The sequence below is a fragment of the Glandiceps talaboti genome, chromosome 7, assembly GCF_964340395.1.
Source record: "Glandiceps talaboti chromosome 7, keGlaTala1.1, whole genome shotgun sequence".
NCBI classification, from domain to species: domain Eukaryota; kingdom Metazoa; phylum Hemichordata; class Enteropneusta; family Spengelidae; genus Glandiceps; species Glandiceps talaboti.
Genome location: NC_135555.1, coordinates 27,501,057 through 27,520,601, shown reverse-complemented (window position 1 = coordinate 27,520,601; position 19,545 = coordinate 27,501,057). Strand labels below are relative to the sequence as shown.

Here is a 19,545-nt window from a genome sequence, read left to right as displayed (position 1 = left end):
GTCACACTAAGGTCACTGGTTCCTAACATAAGTACACCTAACCACTTCATAGCATAACACCATGTCACTGGTTCCTTACGTAAGTACACCTAACCACTTCATAGCATAACACCATGTCACTGGTTCCTAACATAAGTACACCTAACCACTTCATAGCATAACACCATGTCACTGGTTCCTAACATAAGTACACCTAACCACTTCATAGCATAACACCATGTCACTGGTTCCTAAAGTAAGTACACCTAGACACTTCATAGCATAACACCATGTCACTGGTTCCTAACATAAGTACACCTAACCACTTCATAGCAGACTCCATGTCACTGGTTCCTTAATATAAGTACACCTAGCCACTTCATAGCATGACTCCATGGAAGGTGTTGACTCACCAGGAAACTCCTTAATTCTAGGTTCATTGTACCATCTTCATTCTGAGGAAAGCTACAAGTTTTCAATATCTCTGGTGTGATGTGTTTGTCTTGGAAAGTAGATGACAATTTTGGTATGAAAGTTGTAATTGGAATATTAGCTTGTATACTATCTGTTTCATTCTCTTCCTGTTTTGCTCTATCTATCATCTTCCTAACTTTCCTGACTAGATTGCTAACTTTGGATGGTAAGTTCATGTTTGGCTCAAATAACCTAAGGACGCTAGGCTACACCTGCTGAATATTTGTACCTGTGGTCTGAAGCCCACTGTGAAGACTAAGAAGAAGCTAATTTGTGGAACATCACATCCTTTCTCTACTAATGTTGTCTTTCCTGACAATAGACTTTCTAGTTTATCACAGACTGTGAGAGTAGTTTCCATACTCTAAGTAGAGAAAAATATATGAACAGTTATTAAATTTTATATAACATTTTTAGTACATATTGATCTGACTATAGCATTTTTAAAGACAAAGACATTACCATGCCATAAGGCAAGTCTCTGGAGTGTCAACCTTAGGGCATATTAGAATGTATTTCCAACATAAAAATAAATAAATTCGCACAGTAAAAGTAGTTAAAGTAAAATTTCATTACTAATTAATTAAATGTAAAGGTCAATTCGTGTTTTATACTTTCGGGTTCACATAAACATGATGCAGCCGGCAGTCGTATAGATACTACAAAATGACACCAGATTTAAACTGAATGCCTTCCGTAAGGGCATAGTCTTGCAATTTCATGATTTATGCAAGAAATTTAGCTCTATATCTGTGATTCGTCAAGTCCCACTGAAAGTTAGTTGTCAGAAATGTTGTTCAAATGCCCTCCATGCCTCCTATTCTCAACACAGGAAAGCTTGCCATCCTCGACTTCACTCGGCTATGGCATGTGCGTGTTGAACTTCCTTCTGTCAAGATTTTGTTGAGTGGCGCGCCCTCACTGTACACTAATTATATAGAGGTCAATGTATATGTCACCATTATTGATACATTGTCGCGAAATTTTCTTCGTAGGCTATAGGCGAGGCTTGGTCTATTTTCCATATTTTGACCATACACATTTGGGTATCAATTATAGATTACTACACTTGATAAATATGTGAGAGTGTATTTATATCCTGAGATACAGAGCTAGATAAATGATTATGTACAAGCCTTGCAACAAACAGCGGTAGTTTGTTATCGAGATAAATCGGAAAAGAACACGGTAAAAAGGAGATGGTTTGAGGTCAATATAATACTTCCTAAACTTCTAATCGAAAATCTAAAAAGACACAATTTCTCTTTATTCATCTGAGCATCAGTGTGTGAAATTTGAAAATGATAAGTCCATATTTGACAAAATTGAAATGATGATTAATATTTCACCTGTTTGTGAACTCCGTGCTCATTGTAAACCTATTTTAACTCTTTCACCACCATTGGCCTCATGGGATTGCTTGTGCTCCACCAGCCCCCTCACTAACATTAGGTGAGCATGAGTGGTATGCAATCAAATTGATATAAAAATACTTAGAGTTGTGTAGTTTTGAAAAATAAGGTATCATTTCAATGGAAAATAAATTTTCTACATCATAGGTGCAAATTCATAAAGTCAACTATCACACACACAACCGAAATATGGATTAAAATAATAAAATATTAATAAAACAATCATAGGTTGTTTATTTATTGACATCACAAATAAACAAAATATTTGTGTCACAAACAAAATTCAAAATACCAACATTTATGTTCCTACAAAACTTCTGTACACTGGTTCAATGGTCAAAATTGGTGAAAATTTGGCAGAAAATGTTATTTTCAGTCGTATTAAATTTGAATAAAAATAATTAACGGCTCAATAATCCATTTATGACACTACAGTCCATCCCCACTGGCATTGAAAGTGTACTAAAATATCTAAAGCCATCGCCTCAAGACAATCTGACAAGTGAGCTTCTGTAAATATAATTCAGTATTTGACAAGACAGCAAAAAATTTATTCTCTAAATCGGTAAAAAATGCCCATAAGTCGGTAGTATCGGCGCCAAAATTGGATGGGCAAGGTGGTGGTATTTGCCGACATGCACACAGATCAACGGAAATATGCAGCTAGCATTTTGAACGTACGTCGCTGTAACATGATGGTTACATAGAGTACACTGAGTTCATACAGCCACCTACTTGTAGTCAAAAATGCCATCCAAGTCAAAATTAATTTTTCATGAACAGAACCGTTATTTACATTGTGTACGATGTTAGGGGAGACGATTTTGGCTATGGCCATGTTGAAATTTGAATTTTCGCTAAAAAAACACACACTAAAAATCTGATCGGAAAATCGTCAGATCGTGCGTAATCTACCCACCATTGACCAGTATAAATTGAACTTGTGTGAGTATTATTCATTATTGAACATTACCACAAAGAAATATGAACAAATTAATTCTTTACATCGATGAAAATTGGCCCCAAGACGATAGTATTGGCGCAGACTACGGGTCAACAAGTTACGCATTTTGCTGACTTTCAACCGTAAATTCCCCGTTGGGAGATAACACGAACTTAGCGGTACTTCTGATGCTTGTACCGTTCCCACGACCAACTACATGTATTCAACGATGTATTTCTGGTGAAATTCAGTGGAAATTTCTTTGGACGGTTGACAAATTGACATCGTAGGAGAGCCATTGGTTACTTCTGCCATGTTGAAATTCGATTTTGTCAGCGAAAAACACACACAAAAATTACTATCGCTCGTCATTTCGGTCCTATTTCTAAACCGTTCACTTCCATGTGTTCAAAATGGCAGGCAAGCAAAACATAGCTAATACGCATGTGTGGAACTACTTATGGCAGCAAGTTTTGCAGCAATAGCTGCCGTTAAACGGCATAACGGCGAGATAGGCGAATGAACTTTGCTGTCCCCATATATGGGGTACTGGTGGCCGCCTTAGCGTGTCCCCATATATGAGGTACTGGTGGTGATAGGGTTAAGGCCAAGAAAAACAATGTGGTGAGTTTGATTCACTTAAATACCCTGCCTCGGTCCTCTTTTTTCTCGTGTTTGTCCAGCCAATGCAGAGAGCAGATCCAAGGGAAACACAAAATAAGGTTGGCATGAAACCCCTGAAAAAACAGAGTCTTTCTCAGTAGTGTAGAGCACGAGTATAAAGTTGGCGTCAGATTCAGATTCGGATCTGAGGCCATCTGACGCTCAATATAACGTTCATAAGATAACGCTACCTGAATCTGAATCTGATCCCAACTTTATACTTGTTTGATCGATTAATTACTCAAATTGGTCATTAATATTCATCGGATTATTACCAAAACCTAATCAGTTCTGGCCATTACCCTGCGGAACATGTCTATGAAATTTCATTCAAATTGATGCAGCAGGTTTTTCGGAAATCGTGATACAGACAGACAGACAGACAGACAGACACACACACACACACACACACACACACATGCACAGACACACAGACTTCATCGGTATATTATAACCTTCCTTACGGAAGGCAAAAACATAAGTAAAATTTGTCTGAATGCGACTGTGTTCTGCCATTTTAATCATCTTTGCTCGGGATGTGTAAGTTCGGAGGTCTCAGCTTGACGGAAAATTGGAAGTAAGCTTGCCGGCTGCTACATCAATAATCTCCATGATTTTATCAAATAAAAATAAAAGTACCTCTACTTATCAGACTCATGTCACCCAATGATATATGTAACGTAATGTGTGTATAAACATTTCGAAAGCACATAATTATTGTCTCAATAATTTGATCGCAGCGTAGGATTAGCAGGAACACTCAAACATTTGAGAGAAAAAAATAGTTTGGTAGAACAGGGGTGATATCTGTTTTTGATCTGCCCTGTTTGACGTCACACAGGTGAAGATTTGCACGTATTTATGTGATAAATGATCAGAAAAGCTTGGTAAATTCATCCTTATGCCTGGCATCCTGTTCGCATTCTCAGATCAGAGAGATGACAAGCATTAGACCTTATCTCAGATGTCTTTTACTAGCTGTCTTCATACAATTTATAGACTTGTTTTTTTGACCTTTGGGGTCAACTGCGATAAAAGCTGCAATATGTTCTGCAACATTCCTCAAGAGACTAGTGACATGCCTTGTTTTATTTCCCACCAAAAGTGAGACAGATGACATTTCACTTTCCTAGATTATATGCTAGGCCAGAGACAGATTATGTTATGTTTTCTGCAAAGTACAGGTAATTCTAGTGTTTGTAAATTTTGTAAATTTGTTGTTTGTGTTCATGCGAAAAATTGTCACACTATAGTTTTTGGTGTCAATGTAAGAGTGAACCATCATTGTGTAGTAAGCTTACAACTGCGACCTGTTATAGATATTTTGATTCAGATTTTGATGTACTGCTAGTGAATAAAATTATCTTGGTGTTCTTTCCAGGATCTGTTGATAGGACAGCGACTCATTAGCATAAATCTACATAACACAACAAGCGAACAGAATAGCTCTGCTGTTTTTTTAATTTTTTCTTGTTCTTTTGTGATGTGTAGAAGTAGTTCTGTTGTTCAGCTCTTCCACTATGTAGTTTTATTTTAGATTATTTTCTAGCTCTGTTTCAGACATTTGACAAATTTGCAGGCTACTGCACATATTACAGGGTTCTACACAGGATTTGTTAGAAAAAATCAACATACATTTACATAACAAAATAATTAATATTCATGAGTAACTTGAAAAGTACATCGCAAAGTGCATCACAATAACAAACAAGTAGTACATATGGCCAAAGGAAAGTTAAACTCCAATTTATTACTCACTCCAAACTATTGGCACCAGTAAGAAACTTATAACTTTAGATATCAATTTTTTCAACTGGTGTTTTTGATTATTTTCCTTAGGAAAGCTGAAATTATTTCAATCTTAATGTTCACAGACAAAGTAGACTTTTGAAACACTAAAAGTTTGTATACAGCTACATGCAGGCATCGTATCTGTCTGAAATATTGTGAACCACAAGACTTACTATTGAAACATTTACTTTTGGAAACACTTGGGTGATTGTCATCAGTGTGCTAGAGGAATTCTCATACTTACATATCATTGATTAGAAATTATTACTTCTATTTGTCTTCACTGTGAACTTGTCCAAATAATTCAGACAACACGTAAACATTTCTAGAACTCACAGTACTCCATTGGGATTTACAGTAGAAAGTGATACTGTAAACATCAGATGTCATGCATGTGTACAAAATTAAGACTGTCTTGGTTGAACTTGCAGTACATACAATGTATTACACCTTCTCTGTAAGTGTTTAAGCAAGACATAGCGAAGTGTGGACACAAACAAGATAAGACAATTTCATTTACTGCATATGTCCAATGAACAAAGAACGTCTTCCAAGGTCATGGTCAAAAGACCTGTCTGACATTGTTCAACATTTTGGTGTCTCCATGGATGCAAATATTACCATGTCATATCATGTTGTAAATGTTTGCAAAGCTGCCACCTTAGTGCTTAGTGCTTTGGAAGTTTGGAAGAATTTGCAACATACTGGATCAAACTTCTACCGAGAAAGTTGTTCATGCCTTCATAACATCTCAATTAGATTATTGTCAGGGCTCTAAATTAACACTGGCCCAGCAGTCCAGGGCTGTTACATTTTAAATTTCAACATTTTTGGAAAGACCTGCCCAACTGGACTGCTAGATTTTGCTGTAATGTTACATGTAGCTCAGAATGTTTCTATCATTTTCAAAAATATGCCTAAAATTGTTAAAGGCAGATTGTACTCTTCAAAAAAACAATTGCTTTGATCAGTTTTTAGCTTAACCGCTCTAGCCAAAGTTCATTCACCTACCTCGCCATTATGTTGTTTAAAGGTGGCTACTGCTGCAAAAATTGCTGCCAGACTTAGTTCCACACATGTCTATTAGCCTAGAGTTTATCAAGCCTGCCATTTTGAATGCATGACATTGAAGAGTATTTTATGTGCGTTTTTCGCTCACAAAATCCAATCTCAACATGGCGGAAGTAATTAACAGCTCTTGTAGTATCGATTGCGTTGACCCGTCCCGTTTGAGGGAACTAGACACATCGTGATAACTGGTACAAGAAAACAAATAATGTCTGCAATATTACATGTACAGTGTAACCCCTTGCTTTGGCAGTCGGTTTACGTGTATAACCCAAGTCGGAAGAAATTGGTTGACGTGTGCGTCCAAGTATCATCATTTATACTATAGTCGGGACGACAAAACAAACTGTAAAAAGTCTTTTGATTTCAGGAACTTCTGTTTAACGTGAAAACCAAAAAATTTGATCGCCTGAAATAATTATTCAGCAATAGTTTAGTAATTCCAAACAGATTTGTAGATGTTTTCAAGTGATAGTTGAAACATGAATGACTGTGAAATCCGCTAAAACGTGTTCATCACTGTGGTAGTGCGACAATCAAAACATGGAAGTTATAGCAGTATCGATGACGCTTTGTTATGGTACAGAGAAGTGTTTACATTTCCCGCAGTGCCGATATCATTGAAACCCCACTTACAGATCCCACTGGTGAAATTTATGCAAAATAATGTTGTGAAGACCACAGTTATCACGATGTGTCTAGTTCCCTCAAACGGGACGGGTCAACGCAATCGATAGTAACTTGGTCTATGATATTAATTATGTTACTGTCTTTGGATATTTCGACTGAATTTGACTCGAAATACATCCTTGAATACAAGTACCGTACTTACTCACTTTAGCGCCCTGGGCAGATTTAACTCAGCCAAACCCTACACCTAAAACCATGTCTAATATTTACTGTAAATGTTGTAAAAAACAAAACACACTGATAAAAATCTCTGACGATACATAATAGGTCCAGGGAAACTATGAGTGTTGGATGACTGGAAACAGCATAATAATTAAGAGCACAAAAATGAAACAAATAACATGTTTTGAATGACTGATATGTCACAGTGAAGTAAACAGTAACAATTTCAGAACATAATGTAATGTAGCCGCACATCGAAATCAATTGGATTGGCAACCATTGTGATGTAAAGTCTACTTACTAAGTGTGTTATGGTTCATCATACTAAATTTTATGCTTCTCCAATATTGTGAACTCCTTAATATTTATGATAGCATAATTGAATTATGAAAAATTCTGAGAATAACAAGAAGACAAAATTGACATTGGTGTGCACGAGTGTCTCTGTTTGACAAAGAGAGATGATGCAGAACCATTCCACAGGATGTATAATCCAACTGTAGCTAGCTAGCTATACAATCACCGGTCAGACAATTTGAGCTTTGGATTCGTCATCTGAATTTAAGCATATTTAGTGTGAAACAAATTACAAACTAAATTTAACCTCTAAGGTTAGGTACACTATATGATCTAATTTATTTTTAAGTTTAATATTTAAAATGAAATGTGAAAGAAAAACGTCATTCATGTTATGAATTTTGGGCTATGAATTACTGAATACATTAATTACTTACATCCCAAATGTCATTGCAGGGTTCGACATACACGCTGGCCCGCTATCCCGAGTCTAGTAACTTTCTGTAAGGACCAGTAAAAGTTACTAAAATCGCCAAACAGGCAATCTCGCGCCATTGCTGTACTATGTGGCACTTGATTCTGGCAGGGTGTCTTTTCAAAACGGAATAGTGAAGGGTGAGTCAATCGAGTGAGACTGATGTGAATCCAGTGCTGAAGGATTTACATTGGCTGCCAGTCGAACAGAGAGTTCGTTATAAAATTCTTTGTATTATCTTCAAAATTATCCGTCACGGAAAAGTAGCGTCGAACTACTTGTCCGAACTTATCAGTGTCGATCATCCATTACATAATACGAGAAAGAGTGTTGGAATCAGGCGGAATCCTTTCTCTATTAAAGATCATGGAAAACAAACTTCTAAAACGTATGGTGACAGGGCTTTCAGTGTGTATGTTCCTAAACTATGGAATAGTTTACCGCTTGAGCTTCAACTACTTGAGATATTTTCCGACAATGCTATTGCTGATGTTTTTTAAATTGATAACTAATTTTTAAATCCAGTTTGTTCTTAGAGACGCTTTTAAATTATGCATTGTGTTCTTATGCTAGATTTTTGTTGTTGTTGCTCTTTTTTATTATTCCAGTTTTAAAGAATTCAACTTTTGAATCATAACATTTTTAAAATTTTTTAAATCGGATGTACCGTTACTGTTTTACAGTACTTTCAATAGTCAATTATTGATCAATTGTCTGGAAATACATTGCTATGTTATGTAATAGGGAACAATGGTACAAAAAAAGGTAGTTTTAGCTAAAATTATTGGTTAATTTGCTCTAATTTACAAAAAGAAACATGTTTTAGTATGAAATTTTGCATGATGAAAGTTCTACCAGATACGCATCACTGTATTGTAAAATCACACATCGCGCGTGCTCGCGATGGCGGCCATGTTGGATTCCAATATGGCCGAAAACCGATCCGACATATTTTCGGAAAAGATAGTGCCAACTAATATATCAAATTAAAGCTACTTGTGTGCTTATTTCACTTTTGCCACTTATATTGCATTTCAATGTAATATAAACCATACTTTTGGCCAAAAAACTATTTACATACAATCACCAATATGGTCATGTGCAGTTGTGATATGACAAGACCCTGTATACAATAGTAATGTTCACTGGCCTTTACAAGTCACTAAGAAAATCATAAATTGACTCACTCTAGAAAAATAGATCTTCACTGTCCTATGTTACAAGTTACTTTCAGTACATGTTTTTGACATGTATATGGACCAATCACTGTAGGATTTGAGTAACTTCTTTCAAATTCAGGACTCAAGTTCAGAATATCCAATATCATGTACTAATAAATTATAAGTTCATGTTCATGAGTCACATCTGATTAATGTAGAAGCAGCACAGATAAATGATGTATCACTATCTCCTTATATCTTCAATCGCAAGTTCATGGTCTGAATGTAGATATTGTTATAGAATGTTCACTGGCCTTTACAAGTAAGAAAATCATAAATTGACTCACTCAAGAAAAATAGATCTTCACTGTCCTATGTTACAAGTTACTTTCAGTACATGTTTTTGACATCACTGACCATGCCATAGTATTAGTAATAATAAAGTATGATCATTGATTGTGTCAAGTATAAAATGTTATCTCAATATTTTGTTTTAGATATTTATTTTGAAATATATGACAGCACAATTTTATCCTGTCATTCTGAATGAGCAATATTGAACGGATGTTGATTTGATAAGCATGCCATGAAATTTGGGAACATCAACATAAAACATAGGCAAGCCTCTACATATGGAGCAGACGACAGCTTGCTGCTTTGTATGTTAGTATATATACAAATACATAGCAGACGATGACATTACAACCGTTCATTTTCAGAGCATAAAATCGTATTTAATAACACTACAAATGATAGAGTGGTCATTATGTTGAAATAAGAAAATGTAACCACGATAGAAAAACGCAAATTTGTGTCGATTGAATATTGTTTTACGTGATAAACACACTTTGATTATACCGGAAGTTCAAATCTGTGGGCACCGCCATGTTGAAAATTACCCACAAGTCCACACTCCGGAGCGTACTCGAATTTTCGATCTGCATTACCTACAAATACGCTTGATTAATCAGTGAGCTCTCGTAAATTTGACATTATATATACAAAAATCTAAAAGAAATAACATTGAACTATGTACCAAAGTCTAAAATCAGAAAGTTTTGACTCGTGACCAGGTAAAAAATTTTGGGTAAACTTTTCAACGTGTCGACAATATACAACGCCCCCTGTATGTGAAATAACTTCGGATCTCGTGACAAACCCTGAGATCTCAGCTTTCTAATAAGTGGTCGATGTAACGAATATTCTGATTGGCTCACTGATGAAAATACGTTAGAAGTTAGGCATGAAAAAAATAAGTCATGTTTAAATTTACCGCCGGCGACCCGGATTTTGGTGCATTTTAAATTTATAATTCCAAAGTAAGTAATTAAACAACACAAACAAAAGTAACATTTTCTAAAAGCCCTTGATTTTCTTTATTACTTCATGTGTTTTTCAATCAATATAATGCCTAGTTTTTAGATATTCAACATTGAACTGCACTTGGTTATTGGTGGTTGTATGTCAATTCTAGTGCGTCCACCTGAACTCCCGGCCTCTCTACTTTTGGAAGTCTTTCTCGTTTTGTAATGTTCAGACCGCTGAGACATGTTTGTGTAGTGGTCTTTAAACAATAAATTATTATTATTATTATTATTGTTATTATTCAGCAAACTTGAATACGCAGAAATTTGTTCACATCAACGATTTTCAAAACTTTAACATAATTCACGATGTAAACATTTCAGGAAGAAGATTGACAGTTGTTACACAGCTTTGACGATGTTGGCAAACATGTTTTATACACACAACACAACACAACACATACTACACATGGTTGATCCATGCAGCTCTAGGCTAGCTATCAGTTAAATTTTAGTTGCTGGTTTCGTCTTGTAAACTTGAAAGTCATTCATTAAAAATAAACTATAAGCTCTTTAATTTCTTTTATTTTTATTAATTTTGATGTTCTTTTTATTTATATGAATGGGAAAAGATTTTTTAGCACAACTGAACTGAGGTTCAGTAGTGCTATAGGGATCGCCCGGTGTCTGTCTGTCTGTGTGTGTGTGTGTGTGTGTGTGTGTGTGTAAACAACTTAAAGTCAAAAACCGCTGAACCGATAGCCATGATATTTGGTGGGTCCATTACCTTGGGTGTCTAGTTGGGAAATTGTTCAAATCAAAATGATCACATTACAGGTGTGTGATTTGGGTCAAAAAATGTGATTTTTGGTCAAAAAACTATCGAACCATTGAGAATGACATAGTCCCCACTATGATTGGGTTTTAAGAAACTGGTACGATTTATGAAACCAGCCACAACATTCGAAAACAGACACAAGCTTTAGCGTGTCGCAATAAGAGTTTCTTTGTCTTGTGTCTCCTCGTTCCACATGCGTACTCTTCAAGATGATGTCATGGAATAAACCATTCAACATGAAAGGATTGGTCGGGTATGGGTGGGGGGGGGGGAGAATTCCTGTGCTTCTTATCTCAAGTAAATACATTGCACCCAACGATGATACAATTAGTTTGATACAATTCGATTTCTTGATATCACTACTCTGATCACGCAACAACACTTGTGAACCTATATCAAACAGACTTAGATATGTTGTGTCTGCTTGTTGGACATTGAACAAGACTACTCATGCTGTGTCTCCTCGTTGGACATGGGACATGCCTACTCTTCAAGATGACATCATGGAATAAACCATTCAACAATAAATAAAAGGATGGGTCAGGTACGGGGACCAATGCCACCTTGTCAACAAACTAGTTATTCATCACCAAATATACAAGGACCAATGCCACCTTGTCAACAAACTAGTTATTCATCACCAAATATACAAGGACCAATGCCACCTTGTCAGCAAACTAGTTATTCATCACTAAATATACACGAACCAATGCCACCTTGTCAACAAACTAGTTATTCATCACCAAATATACACGGACAATGCCACCTTGTCAACAAACCAGTTATTCATCACTAAATATACACGAACCAATGCCACCTTGATAACAAACTAGTTATTCATCACCAAATATACACGGACCAATGCCACCTTGTCAACAAACTAGTTATTCATCACCAAATATACACGGACCAATGCCACCTTGTCAACAAACTAGTTATTCATCACCAAATATACAAGGACCAATGCCACCTTGTCAACAAACTAGTTATTCATCACCAAATATACAAGGACCAATGCCACCTTGTCAACAAACTATTTATCCATCACCAAATATACAAGGACAATGCCACCTTGTCAACAAACTAGTTATCCATCACCAAATATACAAGGACCAATGCCACCTTGTCAACAAACTAGTTATTCATCACCAAATATACAAGGACCAATGCCACCTTGTCAACAAACTAGTTATTCATCACCAAATATACAAGGACCAATGCCACCTTGTCAACAAACTATTTATTCATCACCAAATATACACGGACCAATGCCACCTTGTCAACAAACTAGTCATTCATCACCAAATATACGCGGACCAATGCCACCTTGTCAACAAACTAGTTATTCATCACCAAATATACAAGGATCAATGCCACCTTGTCAACAAACTAGTTATCCATCACCAAATATACAAGGACCAATGCCACCTTGTCAACAAACTAGTTATTCATCACCAAATATACATGGACCAATGCCACCTTGTCAACAAACTAGTTATTCATCACCAAATATACACGGACCAATGCCACCTTGTCAACAAACTAGTTATTCATCACCAAATATACATGGACCAATGCCACCTTGTCAACAAACTATTTATCCATCACCAAATATACACGAATCAATGCCATCTTGTCAACAAACTAGTTATTCATCACCAAATATACAAGGGGACCAATGCCACCTTGTCAACAAACTAGTTATTCATCACCAAATATACATGGACCAATGCCACCTTGTCAACAAACTATTTATCCATCACCAAATATACACGAATCAATGCCACCTTGTCAACAAACTAGTTATTCATCACCAAATATACAAGGACCAATGCCACCTTGTCAACAAACTAGTTATTCATCACCAGATATACATGGACCAATGCCACCTTGTCAACAAACTATTTATCCATCACCAAATATACACGAATCAATGCCACCTTGTCAACAAACTAGTTATTCATCACCAAATATACAAGGACCAATGCCACCTTGTCAACAAACTAGTTATTCATCACCAAATATACACGGACCAATGCCACCTTGTCAACAAACTAGTTATTCATCACCAAATATACAAGGATCAATGCCACCTTGTCAACAAACTAGTTATTCATCACCAAATATACAAGGGGAACCAATGCCACCTTGTCAACAAACTAGTTATTCATCACCAAATATACAAGGGGAACCAATGCCACCTTGTCAACAAACTAGTTATTCATCACCAAATATACAAGGGGACCAATGCCACCTTGTCAACAAACTAGTTATTTATCACCAAATATACACGGACCAATGCCACCTTGTCAACAAACTAGTTATTCATCACCAAATATACAAGGACCAATGCCACCTTGTCAACAAACTAGTTATTCATCACCAAATATACAAGGATCAATGCCACCTTGTCAACAAACTAGTTATTCATCACCAAATATACAAGGGGACCAATGCCACCTTGTCAGCAAACTAGTCATTCATCACCAAATATACAAGGACCAATGCCACCTTGTCAACAAACTAGTTATTCATCACCAAATATACAAGGACCAATGCCACCTTGTCAACAAACTAGTTATTCATCACCAAATATACAAGGACCAATGCCACCTTGTCAACAAACTAGTTATTCATCACCAAATATACAAGGACCAATGCCACCTTGTCAACAAACTAGTTATTCATCACCAAATATACAAGGACAGGGCTCGAAATTCGCGGTAGTCCCGCGTCCACAGACTACCAATGTTTGTCTCTGGGCTACCAAATTATGTGAGTGGTAGCCCCGTTGGGCTACCAAGTTTTGAATGAAACTGTGACAGCCTGATTCCGACGCATTCCCGGTCCGGGGCCTCCGAGGTCGCAGTCCTGTGGGACGTGTTCTCGCCAAAATTAGCGTCAAAATCAGTGCGTCTTTTCCAAATTTGCATCCACACTACATGTACGATGTATATCAAATGTACATGAAATACATGTACACCTGCTCAGGCTGCTGTACACGTCATTCTTCCGTACATCGGATACACAGCTTGTACTTCCAAAATGTCACAACAAAACATTTATATGCAACAATATTCTGTATAGCGATTTAATGTTATCTTTCTGTACTTTCAATTTTCCATGGTAATCACTCTCTGGAAATATGCTCTCCGGCCCGAACCCTTCGGGCTCTTCTCGGAGTCAGAGTACAGTCGGTACAGCACTACAGGAACTAAATTCAATTATTATGACAGCTTTAACTTTCAACTTGACAGAGACACAGTTTTAATGGTGTTTGATAAAATCTCATGCTGCTGATGAGAACTGTTAACTTGGTATACACCTGTCCTACAGATTCGTTTATTCTTGAACGATGCCTGAAACATTCCGTGTGTAAACCACGCTCACGCAACCCCATTGAGCATGCAGTGGTGAATGGTAAATTCACGTAATGCATTCGATCTAGTAGTAGTAGCAAAGTTTAAAAGAAAGTTGAAGTTTTAGTGAGAATGAAATGGTGATCGACATGATGGTTTGAATTTATCTGAGTGAAGTTTTCAGCATGGACTGTCTGCGATGTGGTTTTAGACTATGTTTGATTATCTCTTCGCCCATGAATGGAAGGGGCTTTGCCGTAATGGCCGTCATGTATTGATACAAAACCTGTCTAACCCGTCTGTTAATAAGTAACCAATCACGTGGATAGATAATGATAATAGCACATAGTTTCTAAACTACCCAAGACGTAGTCTCCACATCAGGAAATGGCCATGGGGCTAATGAAACTGTTTATACGTTTTCCATACGTTGAATCATATTTTACAGGTCACACTGCACCAAGAGATTTAGCTAATAGTTACAATAAGAACTGCGACTAGATGTCTTGTTTTTCATTTCCAATGATAACCGCCCTGGATAACCGTACGTTTTTTGCTAATAATAAGCCTCACATGTCCCCTGTTTACGTTTATGACACGTCCCCAGAGACACATACATGGAAAAAATTGCATCCCCAATGTCAAATATGGCGTGAAATACACACACATAACGTGTTAACGTGACCTCTCAAGTTATTCAATCAATCATCGAATTCAATACATCGTATAGTTACATATATACACAAACACCATTAATTTAGGAATGCATGCATATGGGCTACCAGTCACTGCTCTCGGGCTACCAAATTTAAATGATGGTAGCCCACCTGGGCTACCAAGAAAAAAAACGAATTTCGAGCCCTGAAGGACCAATGCCACCTTGTCAACAAACTAGTTATTCATCACCAAATATACAAGGACCAATGCCACCTTGTCAACAAACTAGTTATTCATAACCAAATATACAAGGACCAATGCCACCTTGTCAACAAACTAGTTATCCATCACCAAATATACAAGGACCAATGCCACCTTGTCAACAAACTAGTTATCCATCACCAAATATGCAAGGACCAATGCCACCTTGTCAACAAACTAGTTATTCATCACCAAATATACACGGACCAATGCCACCTTGTCAACAAACTAGTTATCCATCACCAAATATACAAGGACCAATGCCACCTTGTCAACAAACTAGTTATTCATCACCAAATATACACGGACCAATGCCACCTTGTCAACAAACTAGTTATTCATCACCAAATATACACGGACCAATGCCACCTTGTCAACAAACTAGTTATTCATCACCAAATATACAACGACCAATGCCACCTTGTCAACAAACTAGTTATCCATCACCAAATATACAAGGGGACCAATGCCACCTTGTCAACAAACTAGTTATTCATCACCAAATATACAAGGACCAATGCCACCTTGTCAACAAACTAGTTATCCATCACCAAATATACAAGGGGACCAATGCCACCTTGTCAACAAACTAGTTATTCATCACCAAATAAACACGGACCAATGCCACCTTGTCAACAAACTAGTTATTCATCACCAAATATACAAGGACCAATGCCACCTTGTCAACAAACTAGTTATTCATCACCAAATATACAAGGACCAATGCCACCTTGTCAACAAACTAGTTATTCATCACCAAATATACAAGGACCAATGCCACCTTGTCAACAAACTAGTTATTCATAACCAAATATACAAGGACCAATGCCACCTTGTCAACAAACTAGTTATCCATCACCAAATATACAAGGACCAATGCCACCTTGTCAACAAACTAGTTATCCATCACCAAATATGCAAGGACCAATGCCACCTTGTCAACAAACTAGTTATTCATCACCAAATATACACGGACCAATGCCACCTTGTCAACAAACTAGTTATCCATCACCAAATATACAAGGACCAATGCCACCTTGTCAACAAACTAGTTATTCATCACCAAATATACACGGACCAATGCCACCTTGTCAACAAACTAGTTATTCATCACCAAATATACACGGACCAATGCCACCTTGTCAACAAACTAGTTATTCATCACCAAATATACAACGACCAATGCCACCTTGTCAACAAACTAGTTATCCATCACCAAATATACAAGGGGACCAATGCCACCTTGTCAACAAACTAGTTATTCATCACCAAATATACAAGGACCAATGCCACCTTGTCAACAAACTAGTTATCCATCACCAAATATACAAGGGGACCAATGCCACCTTGTCAACAAACTAGTTATTCATCACCAAATAAACACGGACCAATGCCACCTTGTCAACAAACTAGTTATTCATCACCAAATATACAAGGGGACCAATGCCACCTTGTCAACAAACTAGTTATTCATCACCAAATAAACACGGACCAATGCCACCTTGTCAACAAACTAGTTATTCATCACCAAATATACAAGGGGACCAATGCCACCTTGTCAACAAACTAGTTATTCATCACCAAATAAACACGGACCAATGCCACCTTGTCAACAAACTAGTTATTCATCACCAAATATACAAGGGGACCAATGCCACCTTGTCAACAAACTAGTTATTCATCACCAAATATACAAGGGGACCAATGCCACCTTGTCAACAAACTAGTTATTCATCACCAAATAAACACGGACCAATGCCACCTTGTCAACAAACTATTTATTCATCACCAAATAAACACGGACCAATGCCACCTTGTCAACAAACTAGTTATCCATCACCAAATATACAAGGGGACCAATGCCACCTTGTCAACAAACTAGTTATTCATCACCAAATATACACGGACCAATGCCACCTTGTCAACAAACTAGTTATTTATCACCAAATATACAAGGGGACCAATGCCACCTTGTCAACAAACTAGTTATTCATCACCAAATATACACGGACCAATGCCACCTTGTCAACAAACTAGTTATTCATCACCAAATATACAAGGGGACCAATGCCACCTTGTCAACAAACTAGTTATTCATCACCAAATATACACGGACCAATGCCACTTTGTCAACAAACTAGTTATTCATCACCAAATATACAACGACCAATGCCACCTTGTCAACAAACTAGTTATCCATCACCAAATATACACGGATCAATGCCACCTTGTCAACAAACTAGTTATTCATCACCAAATATACACGGATCAATGCTACCTTGTCAACAAACTAGTTATTCATCACCAAATATACACTGACCAACACAACGTGTATGTATCCATACACAGCAACATTTTGACCTCTGACCTCAACTTAAAGATAGTTTTGACTTGCATATCTCTCTTGTTTGAGCAAGACTGGTATTTTCATTTCAAACAACTTTTCATAAATTGTACAAACACTGAAAGATTACTGAATTAAAGTATTCTATCTTAAACTTGATAACTTGTTTTTAATTCAGTAAGTCAGTGTGATTGGGATGCATTCACTTCACTTTCTATTTATAGCATGCTGCATCATCATGTGTACACTCAGTAGTTTATTTTACACATTAACAGTAGTTACATCAGTTGTCCAGACAACTGAAAGAGATGGTCTTGTTGTGACAAGAATGTATGTTGCCACCAATTTACATCCACCTTTCAAAACTACCATTCCTACTATAAATAACAATGCCCCTTTTCAAGATGTGGTTGCACTTAAAATGTAATTACATTGTAGATTTCGTTCATGTGAGTTCGATTTTTTAAATTTTCCCATGTTCCAGTTTTTACTACCAATATTCCTACTTGATTTGATATTGCTCATTGAATTAACCTACCTCTGTTTGCGACCTCTTGGGTGTCGCGGCTGATCCTCAGCAGGGCTTCTGAATAAGTCCATAAAGATAGGTTCGAATTTCTTGAAAATAACTGTAGAAACGGCAAAATCACGCTCCAAACGATCAACTTTATCGCGGAATTCTTGAGATAAGTTTGCCATGTCCTCCCATTTCTTCATTTTATTGAAAAATTGTATCAAACTGGTGAAACGATAAAAATAGAGTAATATGTAGCAAACCTGTTCAAGGAAGCATAAGCACATATGTTTGTGTGTGGAGGGTAGATGTTCGTGAGATCCCTTTGTGCCCTCAATCAGGAATGTCCTTTCACTTCCGCATTCGCATATCACGAAAAGATTTCGTTATATGTTGTAATTGGTTTCCAAATACCGTATGGTAATATAATATCTAATAAAACATTTTGAATTAGATATATTCCTATGGATCAACAACATCATATCAATCCTTACATAAATATAAACACGCGCTGTTTACGTTCCATATATGTGACAAACAATGCGTGATGACCGTTGTTGGCCGGCCATTTAAACCAATTTTCGATGCTCCATTCGAAACTCGGTTACAAACCTACCTCAATTTGGCTGATCTCAGTAGTCGAGTAAGAGAGACACAATTTCCTTCCACTGCTTCGCTGCTTCCGACAGTCGGCACAACACATTTCCTACAGGAGACATACAGAGCACACGCTAACCAATGGAGATCGTCTCCCTGAAAAAAAAAATACGACTTCTATATTTTTCGCCGATCGTGAAATAATAATCGAACTGAAAAATACAGCTATGTGAAACTCATAGTACAATATGTTATTGTGACATATTACATACGTATGGCATTTATCAATATGGTTATGTAAAGAAGTTACTTAAACTTAAAGGGTACAAACAACGGGCATTTAAAATTCAGCGTAGGAGTCAATACGTTACCTCCAACGTATAGTTTGTACTGATATTCTCGTACGCTTGCCAGGCTTCATCTGCCGCCGTTTTATCCATATTTAAATCCCTACATAATTCCTCAAATCTCGATCGTGGATCGGAGTTTTCTGAGTCGGAGGGTGGCATCTTGACGGCCAGATTTCGCTCCAATTTCGCACAGAAATTAACAATGGC

At 37.0% G+C, this 19,545-nt stretch overlaps 1 protein-coding gene across 1 annotated transcript in view; it reads right to left on the bottom strand.

Annotated features, from left to right (window-relative positions):
- The window catches only part of LOC144437311 (retinoblastoma-like protein 1), a 107,662-nt gene extending 88,117 nt beyond the window's left edge, over positions 1-19,545 (bottom strand). Inside the window, exons 1-3 of the mRNA XM_078126234.1 lie at positions 19,360-19,545; positions 19,008-19,144; positions 18,416-18,616 (exon numbers count right to left, since the gene is read on the bottom strand). Of these exons, the coding sequence (XP_077982360.1) occupies positions 18,416-18,616; positions 19,008-19,144; positions 19,360-19,497 (476 nt within the window). The 5' untranslated portion in view covers positions 19,498-19,545. The remainder of the gene's footprint in view (positions 1-18,415; positions 18,617-19,007; positions 19,145-19,359) is intronic.